The 19207-nt window shown below is 29.8% G+C and overlaps 1 protein-coding gene across 2 annotated transcripts in view; it reads left to right on the top strand.

Annotated features, from left to right (window-relative positions):
- The window catches only part of LOC119686352 (Down syndrome cell adhesion molecule-like protein Dscam2), a gene marked incomplete at its 5' end in the record, with an annotated part of 87680 nt that continues 68473 nt past the window's right edge, over nucleotides 1-19207 (top strand). For both annotated transcript variants that reach the window (XM_038100922.1, XM_038100923.1), the window contains 3 exon segments: nucleotides 1-168; nucleotides 838-1081; nucleotides 10880-11022. In XM_038100922.1, coding sequence (XP_037956850.1) covers nucleotides 135-168; nucleotides 838-1081; nucleotides 10880-11022 — 421 coding nt within the window.

The raw sequence follows: 19207 nt of genomic DNA, 5'->3' as shown, positions 1-19207 counted from the left end.
ACTGCTCAGGAATAACGAGAACTGAAAATTTCTAAAGCCATCCCATATATACTTATACAATCCGGATTAAAGCCACCATAGTAACTAGTGAAATTCCTTGAATTAAACAGCCACACAAGAACACATGCAAAGCAATGAGTGCTCCAGTGTCAGTATTCAAGGCAAAAGGTAAGAAATATTTAAGCGCATTTAAGATCCTCGAAATACCACAATCCGTGCACACGCAAAACTTATTTTCACAGAGAAATAATGGATGGAATTTAATTGTTGTTTTGTAATAGGAATTTAGACTAAATTTCGGAATTAAACGCGAACAGCATAACAGATCCGCGCAAGCCGCACTGCCACATTGGCGTATGCTTAAGAAGCACTAATTTTCAGGATAATGCAGGATACGCAGTGCATATGTGCGGCGGTATGTAGTTGCTGCAAGATATAGTTTTGTTGCTACTCGCAGTTGCTGGCAGTTTCAGTGTTTGAATTAAGTAAAAAGTAGTAGCAAATAATACTGCAGTATTACTACTTTTTTGTTGGTTTACATATGAATATGGCACTTAAGCTGGCAAATGCTTAAGGCAAACGAAGCTCAAATTAACCGCATTTATGAAGTGGTCCTCTTGAGCATTATTAACTGCAAAACAAAGTTTTAAATTACAAGCAAATAAAAAGCAAATTTTTTTAAAATGCGAGTACATACAGTGTATATTTTTTTTGCTTACAAAGCACTTGAAATTGTCGTGTATACAAGCGCTTTAAGAAATTGCTTAACCAAAAATAATTTATATTTATTTTATTTAATATTTATTCATTTTTGTTTATATTTTGGTGTACTTGCAGCTGCCCTTTTTGCCCCACCACTATTACAGATTACAGTGCTGTTAACTATTGTCCTGCCACCGCCAGCTGCGAAAGCCACAAGCGGTTTACGTGTACCCACCTTTATACAGGAACCCACGCCTCGACTGCTCTTTAGCAACGATACTGGTACACAGGTTACATGCACAGCACACGGCAATCCTCAGCCGGTTGTGTCATGGGTGCTTAAGGATGGCACAATGGCAACTCAAGTACCAGGGCTCAGGTAAGTTGAAGTTTTAAAAACGTTAATTTTTCTCATATCCGGATTAGTTTGGTTGAGGGTCACATTATTGCGGCTTCATTGCAGCCAAGCAGGATTAAGACTGCCTAACTGCGTGTATTTTACTATTGCTGCTGCTCGCTTCCTTGCTCTATTGCGATAGCTGCTTATTATAATGATATGATTTCAACTGATTTTGTGCCATAATCGTGCGGTTTGGTTTAGTTTTTTAATTAGTGTTTCAAAGTAAAGTTGCGGTTGTTGCAACTACACCAGCGTACGTACACTCACAGAAACCTAAGCGATATGCTTCGAAAGTAGTATCCTGTTGAACCGTTCTGTTGCAGCAACATGTCATTTTCAGTTTTGTTAGTTTTTTCTATCGTTTTTAGTCTTTTTTAATGTTTGTGGCATTCATGGCTTTAGTTTTAAGTTGGTGCCTCCACTGTTGCATCTACTTACTTTGGAGTGTGCTCCAGTGTTGCGGTGACTTCTGTGGTTTCCTAGCAAGCCGCACATATGAACCACACAATCATAGACCGGCAACGGCAACGGCAGTAAATGTGCTCAACAAGCTACAAGTGCACTTTGCATAATTTTATTGTTAAACAACTTTTGTTGTGTAATTTTCAGTTATTAATTGAAAATTACATTTTCTCCTCTGGTTTATTACCGCAAACATATTTGCGGTTGCGATCGTGTAGATGTACTGGCGAGCGGCTACAATTATGAGATTTGAATGCTTGGATGGCCTTATTCACTTTGTGATTGTTTTGTATAAATTCATATTAGCTGTAATGACACAAGTTTCTTTAATTGATGTCGGTCAACCACTTGTTAGCTCAAGCAAATGCTGTCAGCAAAAGTTATATGTAGTCGCAAAACAAAATTATATTTGAAAAAACGTTATTTGGAGCAAACGGTGCTAAGAGTAAACTAATTTTAATATTTCAAATATTATTTTAAATACTATTTGAGCTAACCGAAGCAATGAGCCTTTGATGTGCGAGTATGCTTACGCTCGAACATTTGGCTCGACTTCAGCGACCCATTCGCTTATGTTCAATCATCATACGCAGCTCGAGCATGTGTTAACATAAACAAAGTTATGACTTGAACGCATTTTTTTAACATAAAACGAAAATAAACAGAAACGTTAACAGATATATTCAAGTTAACAGGTGTATCAAAATATTTGAATTCAGGTATATTTGCATTGCTGGAACAACATAATCCTTGAACATTTTGGTATACTATTTTTGATAACCTCCAACGGTATTGTCAATATATTTGATTTGTTTAAGTATTCGTAGCGCAGTAAAGACGGTGTCAGAGTTTATAAAAAGTTATTCCGCAAGTAATTTAGTTTATTTTTTTTTAATAAAACTGAAAACTTATCAGAATATTGTACTGAAACGTATGCCAAATGTTTCATAGTGCATCAGAAATGAAGACATACACAAAGACTTAAGAGTCGAGAGCACGCAATAGTATATTGTCTGTGCACAATAACTCTGAATTTCACTCTCTCAGATCAAATACAATATATATTCTGTCAGGAAGATAAGCGGGACTTTAAAGTATAACCATAAAATCAACTGCATAAATTACAATCAGAATTCAATAGAGCTCTTATTACAATAGATCATCCAAGTGGTCACAGACATTATATAGTAAAAATGTTTCAGACATTAAAACGTGTTTCATCAAGCAAAGAAGAAAAAAAGAAGAATAAAACTGAAAATTTTTGATATATTTTTAGTTAACAAATATTTTATTGAAATATATGTTGTCCATTCTTGACCATTACCTTTTCTCATTTTCTCATTCATATGTCCCATCTAAGCTGTAAAAGCTTTTGGCAATTACTATGTCATGAGGTCTTGCATTTTTTTGATGCAACATTACTGCGTTTTTATCTGACTTTTAATAACGTCATATATTTTCAACATTAAAATTACCGGATTGAAATTTTGCAACTTAGTTTGGAACCTGAGTTTTGTCAATTCTCCATACTCTATGCCACAGCTTTTTTAGTTTTTTCTATTTAAAAAAGTTCCAATAAAAAATTGCACAGAACTAGTCAAATTTGTTCGCAGACTGTCCTGCCAATATCGGCTGTTGTAATAAATAATGATTATGCGGCTTAAGTGATAAGTTGGCTGTGAAAAAGTACAGTTAGGGCCTTTGTCGAGGAAAAATTTAATATTTTTTTCGAACAACTAATAAATTACATCTTATATTCTTAATTAAAAATTCCTTTGGCTATATATAATCTCATGAACCCTTGCATGAAGACTTTTTTAAGTTAGCACAGATTAAGTTCACAAATGAATGAAATTGGTTTAGAACTAGTTTTTTTTTATTGTCACTCTTAATAATTTTAGGTGAACTGGTAGAACTTGATTTCAGTATTATTTTAAACATCACACACTTGATAGATCCATTTTTTTTTAAAAATATCAATTGGTGGTCCTCGTCAAGTTCATAAAACTTCCTCTTATATTTGTTGCTGAACTGCAACGATGGTAACATATGCTGCTCTCAGTAGTCCTTATGGTATGGTACTACAAATTATGTTCTCCGTGACAGTGTGAGTACTCATCTCTCCAGCTATATTTGTATTTATAAAGGGTCAATTTAAGTGTTTTTTTTTGTAATAGTAAATATAGCACAAAGCCTATAAGTCATATAGGAGATTGGTTCAAAAATTATATTCAACGTTTTTCTGATTTATTAAAAACTTATTTTAAAGTGATTTAAAAGTCTTTCTTTCGCATGATATCATTTGTCATATCTTACATATTAGCAAATCCATTAAACTCTCAGAGAATTGAGTTCACAGAAGATTGGATTTCAAACATTTTTAAGTAAATTCAGCACGTTTTCTTTCAATTCAGCGTTGATGCAAATAAAAACGCATTAGAAACATAAACTCTTTATGAAAATGTGAACGTGACTCAAACAAAAGTTTTAAAACCTGGAAAAGTGCGGTGAAGTTGGAGAAATTGTGGCAGCGCGTCTTGCGGATGTGTAAAATGTGGCAAACTCCAGCACAATGACTGAAGAAAAAACCTGTCAAAATCAATGTTGCGGTTTTGATGGTGCCACAGAAAATAAAAATTTCAAAAGATTTCTTCCTCTTTAAGCTCCTGTTGTGTTTAGTTACAATAAGGATACAACATTCATTTGACAGCAAACATACAAAAGTGACAAAGAACAATAAAAGCTGAGTTTCTGTTATCCATGCCCTCATAAAAGATACAAAGTTAAAACAACAGGGCGAATGAACGCTTGGTTGCCTGGTACACTGACTAAAGGATTAAAAGTGGAGTCAAATGTGTAATGTACTACTGCAAACAAGCAGAGGTTAAATGTAGCTTATTGTCTTAAAATGGAAAACGCTTTTTTTATCTAAGATAATTTATGTACAAAAATGAAAATTAAGAGAAGAAATATATCAGTATATATTGTTGATATTAAAAAAGAAATAAAATGTAAAGAAATTCGTAATGAACATAAAAGTTACTTTAATGTAAATACGTTACCCACACTGCTCACTATATGAGTAATATCTTTAGAGTAAATTAAAAAAGGTTTTTATTAAATTGCAACTCTGATATGATTATTTTAAAAAAATGAAATCATTAGATTGTATTCCAAGAGTTCATACATATGTGTTAAAGAGAGATAGACTCATTTATTATGCACAGCTGTTATTCAAAACACTAATTTTTGAAGCAGGACACACGCGGATAGTGTAAAATAAATGTACTTATTGACAAAATAATATGTCATTATTTTAAACTTTTAGTTTTTTAATGTTGTTTAAATAGTAGCTGTTGTAGTTGTCTTTGTGATTATTGTGTAAATATATTACATCTGATTTTAATCAAGTGAATTATTGGGCTAATCAAACAGCTGTTTTGGATACTGCCATATATCCATAATCAGTTGTGTTTGAATGCATCCATTGTTTGTTCATAAATTTTGAGCTATAAGTGCCAGTAATGTCTTTAAAAATGTTCCCACTATTATTCCCACTTTCATTCGAAATCGATTTCTGGTCAAAGTATATACAGCTCTTAATTGTAAAGAAAATATAAAGCAATAAAAATGGTGGATACCCTATTGTTTAATAGTTTTAATCCATTAAGAGGTTATTTTTCTGTGGTATCTTTAGGTCACAGGCTTCCGGGATGTTTTTTAAATTTTGTTTAATACATTGTATTTTATAAAATTTCTTCCTACAATTATCTGCAATATATCACAACATACTATTTGAGATGCATTCTGTGAGTTTCCAATTTTTTTTAAAAAGGGATTATAACTAGGTTTTTATGTTTATGTTATGTCATACGTTTATTAATATGTATATTTTAATAACATAACATCATTAGCATACAATATTTAATATTGTATGACCATTAATGTTAACAGCAGCCAATAATATTCAGATATGAAAAATGAAAAGCATTGAGAACTGTGTTGACAGAATTGTAATCTGTATGTACCTACATGTTAAATATTTTTTATGTATCAATACGTCTTTGATACGTACTTCAAATATTGTTCTACTACTTATGATGGTATCTATCTGTTTTCATTTGACACTACATATTTCAGTTACAATAACGTCGGCTTACATTGTAAGTTTGTTTAATTGAGGTAATAAGACATTTTCACCTTATATAGGTGAGTTTCAACTGATTCCCACCTCTACTTTGTAATAATCCTCTGTACCATCTTAATTTCCACCTTTAAATATTGTTTAAAAACAATATTTATATAAAAAATATATTTTAAGTTTTTATATTAAATATGATAAAGTCAGTTATGAATACACAAACTATTTTAATAATAGAAACTATTATATTAATAAATAAGTTTTTTCCAGTTTGACCATATTTTAATGGTCAAAAATTTTAGTTGAATTTTTAGCTGACCATATAGTTGTTTCAAGTATTACTAAATACCCATTTTCCGTATTCTTTTATTGTCTTTTGTAAAAAAATTGAAATGAATTGTATGTAAGGCATATTCTAAGGGTTATACATTTTGTATACATTTCTTTAAACCATGCGACAAATTCAAATTTTAATTATAACTTTCACCCAGACAGTACCAATTATTTATAACTTGTTTATTTAAGTATAATATGTTGATCAATATACAAATTTAATTATTAAACTATATCTATATAAACATATAGATTAAGATATATATTTGGATGTTGTTAGATATTTTACATGGGTGCTTTATAATACAACTGGCTTATGTATCCCGTTTGTTGGCTTATAGACTTTATTAAGTTCATGCGTTATGCCATGTTTATACACTATATTCTCCATTAATATATATGGATGATATAGTGTGAAAGCAACTCGTAGCATTTCATATTACGCTCAGGTTAAACATATTTAGAAGGACTTAATATATTTTAAAATATTACACATTTCATAGATTTAACATTATATTATTCATATGAAATTTTGCATATAACACTATTTTCATGTGTGCTCTCTTTTCCATGACTTTTGAAAGTACATATATACCTTTGAAATTCAAGTATGATTAATGAATACATTATGTGGTCAACGATTAAATTTTATATGTAAACGCAAAGCTTGGTGCAATCGTACATCGAACAAAAAAAACATTTAAATCAATCAAGTTTGCCGTGTGTGAGCCGCCAAAAAAATTAGTCTGACTTGTGTAAGAAAAAATATATATCTTCCAGTTTAAGTTCAACCATACGATAGTGAGGACGTATATTTTGTTAAAGTAGTATTTTCTGTTGTCGCTGGAATAATTGTCACTTCTAATTTAAGCGGAAATGGCTAACTATTTGAAGAACTATGCAAAGTATGTGGACCACTACAAGGTCGTGTTGACCAAAATGTGGGCAACTGAAGGCAAGCCGAGATTTGAAACTTTTAAGAAATATGCTGAGGTTGAGCTGATTCCACCTAAGCCTGCTGAAATTCCTGAAATTGGTAAGGCTCTATTGAACTTGGGAAAGTCGGCAGTCTTTTTTAGATTCAGACATCTAACTATTCGTGATATCTGGCTAAACACCCTTGTCGCAGTTGAGATTGGCACCTGGTTCTTTGTAGGTGAATGCATTGGAAAGCTTCATTTCGTTGGCTATAAGATTTAAAAAACAGGTGTTAACAATTACGCAGAAAGTTAATGTTCGAATCAAAAAAAAATTGAGTAATGTTTCGTCAATAAATTGACATTGAAAATGAATTGATTTGTGTTTGATTTTTATATACATTTTGTTCTGGTAAGAATGTTTAGGTAAAAATTAAAATAAATTTGCAGGAATTTTAAATTGCTTATATGGTAGTTTATTTGATGCTAGTCATTATTGTTGCTGTTATCGATAACTTCACATACCTAACTTCACATAACACAACTTCACCGTAGAAAACAGTGCTGTAAAGTAGCACATTTAGAGCGCTTCTCTGTGCCTTGTCAACTTACAGCTAAGCTCTATACGTAGGGTTAAAATAGACGGAAGGTAAGGTAAAGTCCCGACACTATAGTACGGTTAAATATATAAAAACTTCTTTGTCTTGAATATTAATAATTCTAACCTAAGAAATGGCAATATAAAATGATTTTATCATTATGGATGTTATTTTTTACGGAGAATATTTTTCAAAGAAAATGCATTCTTTCTCGCTGTTGATTTGCTTGCATCCTTTGTATTCCTTTTGGCATAACACATTGTGCACTGCTTTCTAAGCAAATATTTGTCCCTAAATGTGACATTTAAGGAAGCATGCAAATAATATATTTTAGAAAATATTTTTATTTTTTCACATATTTGAGTCCATCAAATGCGGTGCTTGCACACGATATAAATGTGCATCGCTGCAAGAGAACATGTGTTGCAGAAGTGTCTTCTTTGTCAAACAAACTTATGGATTTATTGCTGTGAGTAACTTGGCACTCTTGGAAGTTTGTTGCGAGAATTGAAATCATTTATTTGATGTACTGGCAAGTTTGGTACAAAAACTTAGTTTATGCTTGTGTCCTCTGTTAGTTCCACTAGCAAATTTAGTAAATAAAAAATTGCTTTCTTCGCAAAAGTCATTTCAGTAATTTTTACAGCAACAAATTCGATGTCATTTGGAATACGTGATCACATTTCCAGTGTGCAAAGCTTAGTGTTGTGAATGAATATGTACTACATTTTTCTTACTGTGCAAATTTATTTGTGACATTTATGAGAATTTTATAGAATGTCCAGCAATAGTTTAGATACTCTTGTTTATGTTCATAGTTCATGTAGTTTGCAAAGTCTCAAAATATTCTTGTTTACATAAAATTGATTTCTGAGAGAAGCAACAAGACCATTTCTGATTTATAGGTTAATAAAAGGAAGTCTTATTGAAATTAAATGTATTTTGGTCTCAAAAAGAGAAAATAATATGAAATAAATACAAAATAAATATTAAAAGTAAATGGGGTGGAGGAATTGTGCTTTTATATGCACGTCATACTTTTAAGCCAATTCTGGCGAATGTAGGTGGAAGATATTTTCAAAGATGTTGACAGTTCTTCCAGAAAAATCTTCCAGAAAAAGTTTCATCATTTGCAAATCGAGGTGAAAATCTGTGTTAATTCTTAACACAGCCAAGTTTATAATTGAAATTCGATATCGAATCGCTGATCGAAACTTGATTTTAATAATTTATCCACATCTCGTAATAGTGGGTGTAAAGTTTCGTTTATCTGGCGAATATTAATGTTGGAAGTATTTCTGACTAAATTAAAGAATGGCGCGCTTAAAAGCCTATGCATGGATCTGGACAGAGATACAACAATCGTTTAGGTGTTCCCCTTTCGAAAAGTAGTAAAATTTATTAAATATGTTCTCAAAAAAATGCAAGTCTTAGCCCGATATACTTTTTTCTTTAAATCATGCTTGATGAGTTTTAACGAAATAATTTAAATTGTTCACATTAAATAATTTAATTAATTTAATTTAATTTAATTAAATTGTTAAAATTATTAAACGAAAAAAAGATGATGAAATACATTTTAAATACAAGTTTTAATAGTTTGTACTTACTTTTTCCAACTTTTTTTACGGAAGTGTGGCTAGTAGCGTACGCTTCACTGCACGATAGTCGATTGGTGTCATTGGTTTTTACATCGATAATGCGTACATATTACAGAATCAAACACGTTATAGAACGCGATAATCATTTAACGAGAGTGTTATTTCTGAAGTGACTATTTAGCTTGAAATAACATCTATGGGCAGAAGTGAATCTCTGTTGAATCTCTTGGTTGCAGTCATTTTTGGTTTTAAATAAAAAGCTAATATCAAGTCTTGCCACTAAGCCATAATGGCTTCGTTTTTCGTGTATGCTCATGTTAAGTAATTTACCTAGCCAAGAAAAAATAATATTGATTTAAACTTCCAAAGGAAGTGTGAACTTGGAAAAAGCAAAAATAAAGCAGCTCTTTCTCTTCATACATAACTTTCAAATTACTGGTAACAACACATTACGCTCTTAAATAACAAACCATTCCGAATGATGCTGAAAACATGATTAACTCAAAGTTTACTAGTACTACGGTTCTATCTGCAGTTCAATTATAGTAAATATTGTCGCAGTAGCCTGTGACTATAGTTGAATCATAAGTGTATATTGTTGCGTTAAGTATGATATGGTCGCCAAAAATATGAAACTTTTCAGTATGTGTTTCGGTTGGCACTAAACAGTACGCCGGGTTATCAATGCCTACACTTTACATAGTAACATTCGGATTAGAGATAATATGTTTACATTTCATGTCTCCACGTCCTATCAGTGTTTAAAACAATACAAAAAGTCAGCAAAAACAACCGAATAAGGTTATCAAATCACCTGAACTCACTGTTATCAGACATTAACCATTCACGTCGACTAAGAAGATTTTCAATGTTGGATCTGCCAAACAGAAAAAAAATACGATTCACCAAACTGTCTGATATTATATATTTATAACCAATTACTTATTCATTATTAGTTGTAAATTAATCCTTAACGGTGCTTACTATTGAGTGTCCCGCGTTTTATTCTATTACATATCTATATGTAATACTGAATTTTTTTTTATAGATAATATTTTTACATATCATAAAAAAAAAATTCTATGCAATATGTTCAGAAGCAATTTCCTAAACTTTGTGCTATTGACCTATAAAATATGTACAATTTTTTTAATTTATGGAATTCTTGAATAAAATATAATATATTTCCAATAGTTTATATTAATTTTAATTTCAATTAATCCTCTCAACTCATGCAGATATATTTACTTATTAACTAATTAGTTTCTTGAACTTATCATGGTACCTGTTTCGGAGAACACTATCATTAGTGGCTGTGTCTGTATCTATGTCTATTAGTTAATTGGCCGTATATAATTTTTAGACAGCAAGTGTCAGGAATTTAACCCTGTCAAAGTCAATGTACACTTAAGTTGTATTATTGTACTTGCTGTGTTATTTACAAGTACTAACGCATAAACCACAGCTGTATAAATTACCTTAATTATAATAAATTATTGTTTTTTCAAAAAAATAAAATTTTATTGGATTTAAAAATTTCTCTATTACAATCCCATTGTCTTTTCAAAATAATTTTTAATTACTAACTGACCAACGAAATCGTTTCTTATTTAAAATTCTCATTTTTGTGGTCTTGATATTTATTATAATTAAAAACATAAAACAAAATACAAATTATTTCCAAAGTGTATAATCATAAATAATCGCTCTTTAATTTTGTATAGAAAAATTGCTGGCAATGGTACCTTATACTTCCCACCGTTCCTGGCGCAGTATTATCGCACAGACGTACATGAGACAACCTACCGATGCCGTGCAACCAATGAAGCCGGCACAATATTGAGTCGCAATGTGCAGGTGCAAGCAGGTAAATATAAAAAAAATCTATAAAAAATAAAAATAAAATAAAAAACAATATAATTGAAAATAAAACTGAAAATAAAATTAAAAATGAAACAGAATATAAGTAAACAAACTGACAGAGCATAGACAGCCTGACATTCGATGGCGGTGAACATGCTTTAGTAATTTCATATACAATTTTGTACAAATTTCACATTTACCACATTTTTTATTTAAGTTTATTTCTTTTTTTTAATTTTTCAGTTTTAAATTTCTCAATGGCAGATTTTTTTCGTTGCATTTCACTACCTAAAAATCCTTACAGTGCACACGATGCCTTGCCGTATCTAGTCTGGCTCTTCTCATACTGACAAAACTAACGAAATAATCGACTTTCGTGCGAAAATCATTTCTGCTGTACTCTTTGATGGCAGAATGATGATAATGAAGATGATTCTGTTGTGTTCCCTGCGAATGTGCACGTGCAAGTGGGAGTGTTAAATTTCCATGGTTAACTAACTTGATGGAAATTTATCGTTTTCCACAGTTTCTTTTGTATCTTTTTTCCACGTACTCTTTAACTTCAACTCATTTCTAAAACGTTCTCGTTCTGTACCAGTACCAACCAGTACGTAAGTGTTAAATATTATTTGATATATGAGTTTTCTGTCAGTTTCGCACTGTATCCTTTTAAGGATCTTTTTCACATTTTTGGCTTTTTTTCATTGTCGTTTTTCTGTTCATTTTAAGCTCGTTTATTTAAAAGCGTAAATCCGCTTTTCTATTGTTTTTTGTCTCATCGTTATAATTTGATTGGAAGCAAGGTTTTTTGCGGGGCAAAGGGTGTAGAATTTATATCGTCGATTGCATAAATTGTGTATTTTATTCTGACCTCAAAATGGATTTTTAACAGAATTCAAATAAATTTAACTTGCATTCCAATAAATTATATGTAGTAGTTCAGAAAATAAATTTTTTGATTTATGTTTTTTGAATTTATTGGATTCACTATTTATATTTTCATCTGATAATTTAAGCTCATTTATTACAAATTGTCACCTTATAATAATAATATATCGAATTCAAATTGTAGATATGTCACAGAGGCGTACGCATGCTTATAAAATTTATTTGCTAATAAAGAAATTTAAGCAAAATAACCAATGAAGTTCCAAGTTTCTCACAATATATACTATTATATCATTTATGAAAAATTAACTCCACTTTTAATGTTTCTATTTTAATCTATTCCAAATAGAACTTCTGTTCTCCAAAAATTTTAAATTTTTTTAACATCCTTTAATTTATTGAAGAGCACAAGTTCTGTGCTCTCAACGCGTATAGTTTTGTAAAAGCGCGTTAACATCGTTTCGACAGTATTTTGAACGTTTTTCTCAATACACTATGGCACTGGGTGCTTAAACGGCTTCCTTCTTTTCTGTTACCCTATAGATTTCACTTAAAAGCATGCTGACAAATAACACAAGTAACTTTTAAACAATGTAGGCGGAAGTACTTGCCAACCTTTAATCCTGTCCATGATTGTAAACACGAATGTTCAGTACAATTACATAGTTATTAAAGCTACACCTTGTGCATTGCAGATGAATTATTAACGTTATCGGCAGAAACTTCAAGGTATCTCTAGATTAAATTCCGGGTTATGCGAATGTTGCAGGGAACCAATACGTTAATGAGGTAGCAAAACTTGATGAGTCCTCGCAAGAATCTTTCATTTTGATTCCTGGTACTATCAGTAATATACTAAAAGTGATATGATATTTTTTTGCAGCATGTAAATAAGAAGTGTTTATATATTTCGTTCTTAGTCGTTGATCGCGAATCGAGAAAATCGAAGATGAATAGCAAGCATGATTAATGTACGATCGATTTGCTTAGAATTCTGTTTGTTCCTTTCCCAGTTAGAAATGAAGAGTTTCTTACAGGATTTGTGCAATGGATGAATAGCAAGCTATTTGCATGATTAATGTGCGATCGATCTGTTTGGAATTTTTCTTGTTTTTCTTCAGTTGGAAATGAAGAGGCTCTTATAGGAATTCTGAAAATTTTAATTAAAGGTTTTATTCACTGCGGATATATGTATATATGTAAGTGCGAGTTCTTTTATGTTGGCACAGAGCTATTCTATTCTTAAGAATTTTGATTATAAAACTTTATTTTAATTATTGTTATCGTTTTTATTTTCCGCATGGACATATTATCTTGACTTGTAGTATCCTTTCTGTTTATCATTTCACCACACATATTGTAGCTAGGTTGCTCGCATCGATTTTGGAAAAGTTCAATATATTGCTCTTCTAGTCTATGTACGAACCAACACTATTTTTGTGGCACCACAGCGGGTCATTAACCTATAATTGGTGGGTTAGTTCTGATTTTATTTTCTTTCAGTTCATATCACCAGATGTTGAACACTTATGTCATTCATAATTTACAGTTCATATTTTACCTTAATTCTTATGTGTTTATAGTTAAATTATCGTCCACATCGATAAGTTCAGATATTATAGTAAAAAAGAAAAAACTCCGCGAGTGTCCAAATATCCAAATATCTTTTAAGAAAACTATAAGCAAATACTTTTTCACAAAACAAACTATTTACTTTTGAAAATCTGGTACAAGTGGTACTTAGAATATTAGCAAATCAGCTGATAGAGACAGAGAATTTATATAATTATGTTCAGTGGCAAAATAGTGTTGCATAACGACCAAACTTTACACAAACTTAATTCGAAATTATTGTGTACTTGTGTTAATTCATATAAAAATCGAAATTTATATTGCTAATATATATATATATGTATTTAAATAGATTTACAGTTAAAAATAGACAAAAAAAAAGGAATGATAAGCAAATAAATAAATAAAATATAAAAAAATTATTTTGATATATGCTATTTAATAAAACACTCCTCTCGGTAAAAAAGGTTTTATACACCAATATTATACTGGATTCACACAAGGGTTTTGATTGTAATTTTAGTTGTCAAAAATTTTGAACTGATATCTGAAATCAAAAAGGCTATTGATTCACACTCCTTATAATTGTAATTTGATATTTCGTTTCATCATATGTCCACAATTTTTTAAATACTTTTACAAAATATAATCTTTACACATAGGATATATACTTATAATAAATAGATTGCGCTTATGATATATGATTTGAAATGATTGCTAAAATTACAAACAAAACTTTCGTGATAAACCAGTATAAAAATAGTCATTCGCCAACGGATGTTGAGAAAAAATAAAATCAATTAATGAAAAGAAAAGAAAGATAAATAAAAGATATTTCTAGTCTACTGAAGGGGTCTCAACAGGAACTATCGCCAGAAGTTATCACGTTAGATAAAAAGCTTAGAAACAACACTCAAAAATGCTGAACTTTATTTAAAACCATATATGTTAGTGATCGTCTCTAAACATTAAAACGCTTTTAAAAACCGAGGAAGTAATAATCGAAGCTAGTAAATGCTTAACTAGATCTATTCACTAGATCTTGCAACTTATTGTGAGTGTTTCACAAAAAAATTAAAGGAGAAATGCGTGGCTAGAAGACTATGACCTTGTACCAGATTCATCATTATTATTAAAGATCTATAGATGGTTCTTAAATGACAGGCAAAAAAAATTAAAAACATAATAGATTATCAAATCTCAAACTAGAAATCCCCGCATGAAAAAGCTTAGCTATTTGCATGTCATCTGAAGAGCATTTTATTTCACATAATATGGGAAACGATCCAGTCATAGATTTTATTATTTTACATTTCTTGTAAGCAATCTATCCAATAGAATTAACAATCAAGAAATTAAACAATCGAAAAATAATTACTACAATTTAATTTGAAAATTAATTTTCTGAAAAACTGAAATGCACCTGGTTACGACCTTTATGTGGCTGAAATCCTTAAAACATTTGCAGATAAAAATTTCTTAAACGTATTCTTGACAAAAAGTTTCATCCTATCTTAATGAAAAGTTGCCAAAATAAAGATATTACTAAAACCAGGTGAAGATATTAAATCATGTCGTCCAGAAAATCTTTTTCCCATTTTCTCAAAAGTCTTTCAGATATTATTTTTCAAATGTCTTATACCGATAATTAACGCAAAACGAATAATGATTAGAAGTATTTATTCAGAACTATTTTTGAAAACATTTAAATTAATTAGAATTTTTATAATATTTAAATTTTCAAAATCAAAACAAAATTCCGATAAATCGGATTTAATATAATTCTCATTTTCTTTGCTTAATTGTAGAAATAAAAATTTATGTCACGATATTGACGCTTGAAGTGTTTAATGTATTATGATTATAAAATTCTGTTTGTATTTTTATGTTGTGTATGTAATCTTACTTTGTAGTAAAATGGATATATCAAGCTATAAATAATTCATTGTAATTAATAAAATTAGAATTGATATATTATCTATATAAATTTTATAAAGAAATTATAGTATAGAAAAGAATAGTATTGAAATTTAACAATTAAAAAAAAAAAATATAATTAATTAATTAATTCAATTAATCTACAGCTAGTTTATGATTTCGTTCTAATATAAACACAGCAAGTAAAATGTTTATATTAGAGCAGCAAAAGTAGCAAAACTCCAGAAAAAATATGCGAACAAAACGGTCAAGTACGGCTTTGGATCAGTTGGTTAAGGTGCGCTGATTCTGAGCTTTACATTTGGCAGGATCCGAGTACGAATCCTGGTACTTGCAGTCTCAAAAATAATTGTTTACGAATAATTAAATACAAGAGTTATTTCCAAGACCACTGTTGATGGGTATTTGGCAATACTCGAATTCAATTAATCAAATTGAAAATTCAATTAATTAAAATAATATAAAAAACAAAATGTTTGTTGTTGTAGTTCACTACTGTTCGAAAAAACCTGTATATAAAAAAATTATAAAAGCATTTACTTTTGAGAATTCCATAAAAGTTTGTGAGAAAAGGTTTATACTGTGAATCAAGGGTTACATATTACTTAGAGCTATGTATGTGCTGAGTAAACAGAATATACATACAAGTATATTAATAATTGATAAAACTGGTGGCGTGAAGGGTTTTTTCTGAATTAAACAACAGTTTTTATGACCCGGACTAATAAAAATCTCTCTTAGCAAAGTTTTATCAAGTGTCAATGAAAAATAAATATTAGAAGTATTAATATACTTTAGATGAGACATGTCCACTTCGTCCGCATTCATACAGATGTTTTGAAATTCTCTAAGTACATCAGCAAGTGTGCATTCAACTTCCTGACGGGTGATAGGTCTAATTAAAAGCTTCACTACATGTAGCTAATTTAAAACGTCCTTCTTACGTTCTTAAGCTATTTATATTATTTTGCTGCTAAATAACATAATTGGCAGTTCTTAAATTTTAATAAAAAATTCGGTAATCGCTTTTCATACTTTTTTAACTGTTTCTGCTTTATGCATCTACTGATTTATGATTCATCTCTGTTTGAAAATAAGATGAATAAAGCATTACGATACAGGTTTATTTATAATATTAAATAAAACTTAAATTACAATGAAAAAATAAATAAAAACTATTCCATTGAAATAAAGTTTTTCTTATAATTAAAAGTTTCCATTCCATTAGAATATTTGTAGATTATAGAGTAAAGAACTTAATTATATTATACATAATTAATATATAGTTATTTACGTTTTTACACCTTATAAAAAATTTAATTATATTCATTAAAATTTCTTTATAAATGAACTTATATGGTATAAATATATATTATAACACCTTTATTAAACTCCTATTTACAGTAATGAATTTTATATTGGAAATAAGCAGAAATACATATCTTTAATATTTAATTATTCACTTTTTACTTTATAAACAACTTAATTAAATTAAATATACTCCTATATTAGTATAACTTCCTGGTTAATATAGTAATCATATAACAAGAATATATTTTGAGAACTGATTAAAGGGACCCTATAAATACTGCAAGGCTTACTGCAGCTCTCTCGTCACTTAGAAAAATTACTCATTGTAGAAATTATAGAAACTTACAGGAAAAAGAAATTATTAAGTATTACCTCTACGTATGCTAGATTCTAGCTTCCAGAAGAAATAGATTTCTTGGGAAGTAGTTTTTTAATGGTCTGTCGAAAAACTATCGAGAAGAAAGCACGAAAAATTTAATAAATTATATAATTCAACGAGATGGATTTACTTTTTGTCTTTTTATATCTTAAGATTCTCATTCCTAGCTTAGTGGTAGCAAAATGTAGAAAAATCGCTTATGGAGGTCAGCGGGAAGTTATTTGCACTGCCGCTACTGCAACCAGTCTATACTATAAACATTTTAATTAAATATTTGCTTATACTGACGTGATGTAAGGATAGTAGAAATATTTCCTTCATAATAGTAGTTCCCAACCGATGGTCCGTGAGATGGTTAAAAATAGTCCGTGAAGCAAATTTAATAGGTATGGATACATAGTTTATGCACTGAGACTTCACTTATTACAAAATAAGCACAAAATATTTGCAAATAATTATATACCTATTTTATAGCCTATATAATGTACCAGCACTAATATAATTCATTATACATTATACCAGAAATAAGCATACAGAAGAAATAGATTGTTAGAAAGATGATTCTTTGACAGTCTGTCAGGCTGTTTATCAGTGAACACAAGAGACCTATTAAATTATCCAAATTCGACAGGATGAATATAGTCTTTACTATCCAATTTATTATCCAATGACCTGTTACTACAACCAACCAATCATACCAGAGATGCATAAAGTATATTAAAAAAATCATAATATTATTATTATTCGTAAACTTTGTGGTCTCTGTTAAAAACAATAATATCGTTGTGGTCTTTGGTCAAAACAAATGTTGGAAACCACTGCTTTATAACCAAATATAATGTTTCTTTAGATATTAAAAACTTTTTCATCTATAATTAATTTTTATTTCACGACTTATTTATTTCTAGAAATCATTCAGTTCATAATCGATAACTGAAAATCTTATTTAAGTTGACTTGCCTTGTGAATAGTTGATATTCACCAATACAAGAAAAACCTTAAAAACTCTGTATAAACAAAACAAAAGGCACTAACAACTAACCAACTCACAACAACAACAACAAGAACAACAAGAAAACAAAATAATCATAATGACACACAAAATACGATGATACCAACGCCTTCAACAAAATTTGTCGAAACTTTATCAAGTAAAACAAATTTTGTGTCTGCGCTGCGATGAAGTTATCACTGTTGTTATTGCTGAACATTCTGTTCTGTTGTTGTGGCTGTTTGTGTTGTTAGTTTTGTAATCCTTAAAGTTTGTGTCAGTGTTGCTTGCTTGCAATATTATCGATGTTTCAGAACTTTATTATTTTGTCTCTGTTGTTGTTGTTTTTGGAGTGGGAAAATTATTAAACACAGCAAAGCATAGCGTTGTCAACGCTTGTTAACATAATGCCACAGCATTTTTCTTCTTGTTGATGCTCATCGTTGACATCAAAGCGAAATGAAAAATAATCATTGCATACCTTTCGGCAAAATTAATCAGGAACCATTTTTTTCTCATGAGGCAGCAAAGTATCACGTTAAACGAAATGGCGTAAATATTGTAAAAGGGCAACTATGATGATAACCGCTTTGAGGTCTTCAATTCTCAAAGTTCGAAAAAATAACATCAGTGACAGAAAGTCATTTAAGTTGGAAAGAGCATTTTATTTCGTGAAATTGAATGTGAAAAAAATATTCTTTTGCTGAAGTTGAGATTAATATATTACTTTGAAAGGAATAATTCTAAAATATATCTTGTGCACCATAAAATATTTCATATTATTTATACAGTAAAAATATTGTTATATTTTGTCATTCTTTGTAAAGATAACATTTTTGTTATCCTAACGTTTTGGTTAAGAAGATTTTAATATTTTCCTTGTTTGTATTTAGATAGGTTCCCAAGCTTTTGACAGTTAAAATTTGAAAAATTTGTTTCTATAAAAAGGTTTGCGCTTTATGGCAGCAATTTTTAATATTTTCAGATATTTATAAAAAATATCAAAAACTTTTTTTAATATGACGTGAGACTTAAAGCAGTATCTTAGACATGATTTTAATATAAAACTTATTTTATTAATATTAAATTGAGGTAAACACATAAGTACAG

Source organism: Teleopsis dalmanni, chromosome 2 (genome assembly GCF_002237135.1).
Source record: "Teleopsis dalmanni isolate 2A chromosome 2, ASM223713v2, whole genome shotgun sequence".
NCBI lineage: Eukaryota > Metazoa > Arthropoda > Insecta > Diptera > Diopsidae > Teleopsis > Teleopsis dalmanni.
This window is presented reverse-complemented; position numbering and strand designations above follow the sequence as displayed.